The sequence below is a fragment of the Uloborus diversus genome, chromosome 7 (assembly GCF_026930045.1).
Source record: "Uloborus diversus isolate 005 chromosome 7, Udiv.v.3.1, whole genome shotgun sequence".
Taxonomy (NCBI): domain Eukaryota; kingdom Metazoa; phylum Arthropoda; class Arachnida; order Araneae; family Uloboridae; genus Uloborus; species Uloborus diversus.
The window spans coordinates 27,427,889-27,435,386 of record NC_072737.1 but is presented as its reverse complement, the minus strand read 5'-3'; the positions used below and the strand labels follow the sequence as shown (position 1 = coordinate 27,435,386).

Here is a 7,498-nt window from a genome sequence, read left to right as displayed (position 1 = left end):
TTCTAGAACATCTGCATCAGGGCTATAGTTCAGCTAGTAGTTCAGCTTTCTTCAAGTTGCAGAATAACTGGAAGAAACCTAAAAAAACATTAAGGGTAAATAAATTTAAAAGCAGAAGTAAAACTCTTCAAATGTGCTAAATCATCAATATAGCTGAACACAAATTGGCAGGAATGTTTTTTTAAACTAGTTCATAAAATTATAACTGGAAAATAAATAAACACACTTTAATTGAAATAGAGCTGTATTTCAACTACTTTGCATTAAGTGTTTTGTAAAATTTAATTTCAAATAACGGGGTGTGTTTTAAAAACACATATTACAGGGGAATATTTTACATAATTCATCAGTCTCTTTTGATTAGCATAGATTGTTTTTCATTTAATTATGTATATAAAATTATGTACATATTTGTTACTGTGCATCATCTTTGCCTTTAAGAAGAGAAATCATCAGTTTATGATGACTAAAATAAGTAATGAACGTTCGTGATTCTAAATTTTTTAGGAAACGTGAGAAAACTTGCTTGTTTTTTCTGCACCTCACTTAGGAATATTCACAACAAAATTGTAGAGGGAGGTGGGGCACGTTGGACAAAGGGACATGTTGTACGGGTTCCAATTATTTGAATAATATTAATATTTTTATTTTATTTTTTGATCAACAAATAGCTCCTATGGTCCTACAAATCCTATAATGAAATCACATGGTACAGTTATATTGAACAAATTTTATTCCAGAAAGTGCTATTTCAGCAGTCCGGAGTACTTTTCAGAAAACTATGAATTAATTTTTTTGATGGTTTTAGTCAAGATTGCGGGGGGAAAAAAATTGAACTCCTGTCTTAAACTTTTACGTGAATGCTACTACCTCATCAAAGCGCTTACTTGTGATTGTGATTGAAAAAATGTGAGTGCATACGAAAGAAATTAATTATAAACTGTTTTTGTTTGTTTTTAATATATAAATTTAAGTGAAGAAAAAATATAGAGAATGCAATATACAGATGCTTGAATTTAAATTCTTTAAAATAAAGCCACATTTTTTAGTAAATTCATTTATCTATACCTGATATTTCAGCTGGCCACATGAGTCAGTTTTGAAAGCCACTGTTTTAGAGCATTTGAATTCCCCTTTATTTCAATGTTCTATTTCCTGACAAAAGTATTGATTTTCTAAAGACTTCAACAAATTAAGATAAGCTCTGATAAATTGAATATTTATTTATTTATATATTTATTTTTATGAGTGGTTGAAATGAACTCGGATGCAATTGAATTACTTTTTGAGTGGGTGAGGCAAAATAATGAACATGTAATAAATGAATATAAATAATGAAAGAAAAATTACTTTTAAAGTTGATGCATTATAATAATAATATAAGAAAATAAATAACTCTGATTTAAGGAAGCAGTTACTAAACACTTTATTTTGCATTGGTTGAAAACATCGGATGAATATCAAAATATCCAATATACAGTCGACTCCCGCTACAAAGCAATCCGACTTACGCGAAATGGCTATAACGCGATTTTTTCAACAGTAATGAATTTTTGAGCTAGAGCGAATTCCTCGCCCGCAACATGAAAATTTTCGGAAAGGAACTGCGGTGAGTAAGTTCTTTTCGTGAACGGACCTTCATCCCTTTAGAATCACTGAGAACAGAAGTACCCACACTGTACTAGTCTTTTATCGCTTATATAAATAACTACTTCTCATTTTCCATTATTTTTTTTTTCATTCTAAATGCGAAATTTAACGAAATATAACGACACCTAGGAGCGCTGCTTTATCTAAAGTTGGTGAAAATAGAAAGAAAAGAGAACGTTTCTGACAATTAAAGAAAAGGTAAAGCTTCTTGAAAAGCTGAAGCTGAACCAAAAAATGCTTCGAAGGGTAGCACAACAATTAGGTATGATGGTATGAGTGAATCTTCCATACGTACAATTAAAGGTCAAGAAAAGGAAATCCATAAAAGTTCACCGAGTAATAGTATCCAAGCAAAATGCAAAAATTATGAAAATGGAAGCTGTTTTTTATTGTAAATTAAAGATGTCAGGAAGAGGGGTAATGCCATAGATGGAAACTTTATAAAAGAACCAATGAAGCAACTGTATTTAAAAATATATTAGAATAATTGCAGCATAAATCATCATTTTCACTTTTTTTAAGTTACAAAAATCATTACTGAATCAACTGTACAGTACAACTATAGGGCATTTGTTCTCCTTACTACATGCCATACGTACAGTACTGGTTAATTTTATGTCTTTCTTTCCCATTGATCATTGTTTTTGTGCATCATAGCAGTATTTTATGTTGAATAAAACGGCTTTTTTTTAAATACAAATACAAATTTAGTTCTTTATGTAAGAAACAGTAAGGTATGGTTAAGAAAAGGTTTTTAACTGTTTAAGGTTGTGTTTACACGTGTCTAAAATGATTGGTTATGTTAATAAAAGTTTTTACACATACCTTTTTCCACAACGCGAAATTTCGACTTACGCGAGGTGTCTTGGAACGGATCCCTCGCGTAAGTCGGGACTCGACTGTATATCAAAATATCGGATATTTTCGAACCCTGATCTTTACAGATAATCTCAAAACCCCACGATGAGTCTTTATTTTAAAATGCAATTATACACTAATTAAAATTTAACTCCACATTAATTGAGATAGGATTATTTAAAAATCATTTTCCCACCAAATATCGAAATTTTTACGAACTTAATGTGGGGTGAGAGCTTCATGTACTTTATTTTTCTGCTGATCTAGAAGAGTAGAATTCTTCTAAAGTTTGATTCCAAGAAACAGGTTGTGTCATAATGACACACGATAGACGTGAAACATTTTAACTATTCATCAAATACTTTTGAACAGATTGTGTTTCTTATTCATATTTTTACATAAAATTATATACATGTGTCCACTGATAATGATCATCTTCTTCCTTCTTAAGAAGAGAAATGATCTGTTTACGACAAATGTACATATTGATCTCCGTGCTGCCTGAACGCAGTACATGCAACCATACAAAATGAAAAAGGAAGCGAGAAGAGTGTAATGTCTCACTTTTCTCCAATACCTGACCAAGCCACTGCTTTCCTTCTAACCGACATTGCTTATCCCCACCACTTTTCGTCACACAAAAAGATTGGATCATAACTTCAAAGCCCTTGCATAAAAAGTTTCACTTAAAAAATCTTTGATTCAGCATTTTATCATAAAAGTATTGATATTTCAACATGCAAAACTTTAAATATACCTAATTTCTGACAAACAAGAGCTGTGGCTGGGAGGACTTTTACAATCTCAAAAGCCCATGATAACGGTCCTGATCTCAAAGGTAATTCAACCCTTGTTAAAACTTAATTATGTATCAATCATGGCCATAATTATTTAAAAATCATTTTCTCAATAAAAATAGAAATTTTTACTAACCTGAAGTGGGGTGATAGCATGCACTTTATTCTTCAGGTGATAAAGAAAGAGTAGCATGTAAAGGAAATAACAAGGCAACCTAAAAATTAGTAACCCTAAATTAGAGCATAATAAAAAGTACCAACACACTACTTGAAACGAACTTAGAACATCTCGGTTTTCTGTTTATGATGGAACACACAGAGAGTGACATGCTTGTTGAATAAAAAAGAGTAAATTACCAAAATAACCAAAACTGCCTACAATTCATTAAATTTTTAATAAAATAGTACATTTTAAATTGGCTCGCTCAACCTAAAAAATCGATAAAAACTGCCGTGTGTCAAGCAAGTGTTCTACTTCATATCCACCTCAAACGCTTTTGCAAATTCATGTGGTGACATTAATTTCATAATTGAATTGACATTTTTTTTAACAATTTTTAACTAATAAATATTTGGCAGAAAATGATAACAAATCGTTTTTCCTTAAATCTAAATGTTATTACAAGATACTGCCAGCAAGCATTGAAAGTTCTATAATTTATAAGCATTTTACTTCCTCTGCATCTCCTTTCAAAAAACAAAAATTTGACACTGTAAATACTTACATTGCATAAAGAGAAGATTTAACTTGGAGTTTTATAGCTTGAAGGAATATTAAAAACGATACATAAGTCAATTTTTGTCAATGATCGGCAAAAATAAAAGCCCTAACATTAAAACATAAGTTAAAATGGGTTTTAATATCAAGTCACATTTATTTAAAAAAAAAAAAATCTGCAACATACAGCATTTATAATACAAATCACATGCTAAGACATCCTCACGTACATCACAAGTGTGTGTTTTGTTTACTTCCACTCGTCGCCAAGCACGAAATTGATCGCGCCAAACCGAATACAGAGATCCATCGTTAAAAAAATTTAATTTACACAATTTAAACTTTTGCCTTGTCTTAAAATGTTGTTTTTCAATCACGTTGTGATTGGAATAATCGATTTAACAGAGAAACTAACTATAAAAGACCCAAATATAGTGTCAGAAGGGAATTTTAGCACACCGGAACACATGTTCTTGATATAATTACGCATTAGGTAAAGAAATAGGAATGGACTCACTCAAGTAAAGCTACATACGTATAATTTGAACATTATAGAACAGTAATATGAGCATTAAAATCTTGGACTCACCTTTAATTTTCCAGATTCTGGGTTTTTCCACAGCAATGTCATACGCTCCATGTTAATCCTACGGGAGAAGAAGAAACACTGCCTCAGGCGGTCTTCGACCAATAGGAAAATGATGCCGTCTTGTCGCAACTCTGAAAACTACGTTTTCATATAGGGACTCTACTGTAACCCTGCCTTTTACGAGTGAAGCGGTTTTTCCCCCTACAATTTAAAGTGTTTCGCCAAATAAGCAATGCTATAATAAAAACGACGTAAATAACAACCACAACTGAATAATACGACAAATGAAATTATTTACTTAGATAAGTAAAATATCTTCAACTATAAGAACAAAAGCAAACGTTGAAGAAGCAAGGAAAACATAACCTAGAAGAAAAATCCTACTAAGTCAAATCATGTGCCTGAACATCGAAAAAAAAAAAAAAAAAAAAGAAAACCGCATGCAAAAATCTGTTTTCTGATCGCAACAGCGTAGCATGGGCATGGTTCCTCGCAGCTGTCGACACTGTCGGCCAGCGCCCTCTAGAAGAGTTAACTTACCCCGCCATCTGATAGGAATTTATAAAACTAAACAATTAATTAAACATTTAATTTGCTATTACAAATATTTCGGTTAGTCTGATTAAAAAAAAAAAAAAAAAGAAAAGAAAAGAGAAAAATATTAATTTGAATTTTTGGCATCTTGAATTCAAATTATGTTTTTCGCAATCACGAGCGTGTGTATGCGCGTGTGTGTTTGTGTAGGCGCATGTGTGTGGGTGTGTGTATGCATGTGTGTGAGTGAGTGTTGTGTACGCACGTGTGCGTGTAGGCGTTTGTGTGTGTGTGTAGGCATGTGTGTTTGTGTCTGTGTGCAGGCATGAATGTGTGTATGTGTGTATGTAGGAGTGTGTGAAGTCGTGTGTTTGTATGTGTGTGAGCATGCGTGTGTGTGTAGAACATGGACGCCTCCGACCAGGAGAAGTGGATAGCTCAGGGCCAGGGGACAGCCGCGCCTGGAGGAAGGCGGGCGGTGGTGCTTCAGAGGCCTTTGGTCCAAGCTGAAAAAGGAACCGTCAAATGAGAACAATAAGCAATCGTGATTGCTCAAAAAAATAGCCTATGGCCCTTCTCAATGAATGGACTATTCAACACAAAAAGAATTTTTCGATTCAAACCAGTAGTCCCTGAGATTAGCGCGTTCAAACAAGCGAACTCTTCAACTTTATAGTATGAGTATAGATATAAATTTTCCCGTTTTCATTACATTTGTTATTGCTGCTGCACTCCTATTAGTCATAGCGTGATGACTAGCAGGACTGCAGCAGCTTTATTAGTGATAGCTTTATATTATCAGTATAGATTTCTTTTTTTTCAGGGTTTAACTTTCGAAAATTGATGCTTGTAGAGGAAAAAGTACTCTTCTTTAAGAAAAGCATAGAGTCCCTACATGAAAAAAAGATGTGTCCGTATGCAAAATCGTAGCTGGGACTCTAGCGAAGCCTTGTTCTTTTTCCTGGAAAACTGCAACTTTGCAAAGGAGGATGTTCCACAACTAAACGCATTGTTGACCATTTGCCCTTCTTCCAAGATGGCTGCCAAGCGGTTTCTGAAATCTTCAATCGACTGGGCTGCCTTTATAGAAAGGGTTCCAGCTTCTGAAAAAGCTAAATTTCAGCTATTTAAAGCTAAAGTTGATGGCTACGCAAAAAGGTTTGAATGCTGCATTTTATTTTGGAGTTTGAAATAAAAGTAATGTATTCCTCGTTCTAAGGTAAAGTGGAAAAGATTCGCAAAAGTAATTAGACTCGCCTTCAAATATGTATATAAAGCTTTGCCTTTAATTGTACTTTTCATTTTCACAGTTGATATTATCAAGCTATTGAAATAGGATGTACATATCACAGCTTTTACATTGGTAATACCAATATAAAAGCTGTTTTCTAAAGATATACCAAGTATCTAATTTGAAAAAAATGATTCCCTTAATTTTGAGAAGAAAATAATGTGTATACATGGTTTTTAAACGTTTCATTGAGTTGATAGTAGCACAAAATCATGATGTGCTAGCCAAACACCCTCATTCTGGATTTCATGTGGGATTATTATACTACACTTATTGCGTTATCAAACTTTTTGCCTTGATTTGTCAGTGTCTGCGAATCTCGGGGAAGCTAAGAACGTACTGATCCTACTGAATTGCATAGGCGACTGGTGCGCTAAGAAGGTGAGGGCACAGACTTAAGAGGATCCAGACGGGACACTGTAGCATAATCCTATGCTATTTTTCTCGGAGAAGACTGGTTACGAACATTATGACAAAAAAGCCAACATTTAGGAGAAGATTGGCGTGAAAATTTTGGCGAAAGTCGCGTTTAGGTGTCGTAGAGGCAATACGTCGCCAATACGGAAGCGCTGCTCTTTTCGTTACGCTGTGTCGTCCGCGTCTTTGGAGGTGGTGAAAATAATTAAGCCTCAAGCCGTTTTTCGGAGGGAGGGTCGCCAGCGGGGTGTCGTCAAGCACAAGAGAGTAGCTGTTTGTAAAATAAGATTCCGAAAATATCTACTGTCTCATCTGTTCGCGAATGTGAAAAAGCTATAAACTAAAAGTCTTAGATGATTAAGAATATTAATTATTGAAATAAAACAGCGAATTCGGTTGCTATAATTTGCTATTAGTGCGTTATTTTTATTACAATATGCTGCTTAGAGTTGGAAAAGCTGCAACTAATTTAACGCATTTCAAGTTTGACTTACAATGAGATTTTATCACAGATTGACATTATCATAAACTTATTACTTTTTTTATTCTGAACAACAGGGGTGCCCACAGGGGGTTTGGGGGGGGGGGGGAATTATGGCGCGAATTCCGCCATGAAAATTTTTTTTTCGGGGGGGAGGGGGAGA

The 7,498-nt window shown here is 34.0% G+C and overlaps 1 protein-coding gene across 1 annotated transcript in view; it reads left to right on the top strand.

Moving 5' to 3' along the window:
- The first annotated feature begins 6,147 nt into the window (after positions 1-6,147).
- LOC129226148 (ATP synthase subunit d, mitochondrial-like) overlaps positions 6,148-7,498 on the top strand; it is a 30,670-nt gene continuing 29,319 nt past the window's right edge. The window contains exon 1 of the mRNA XM_054860749.1: positions 6,148-6,304. Within this exon, the coding sequence (XP_054716724.1) occupies positions 6,183-6,304 (122 nt within the window). The 5' untranslated portion in view covers positions 6,148-6,182. The remainder of the gene's footprint in view (positions 6,305-7,498) is intronic.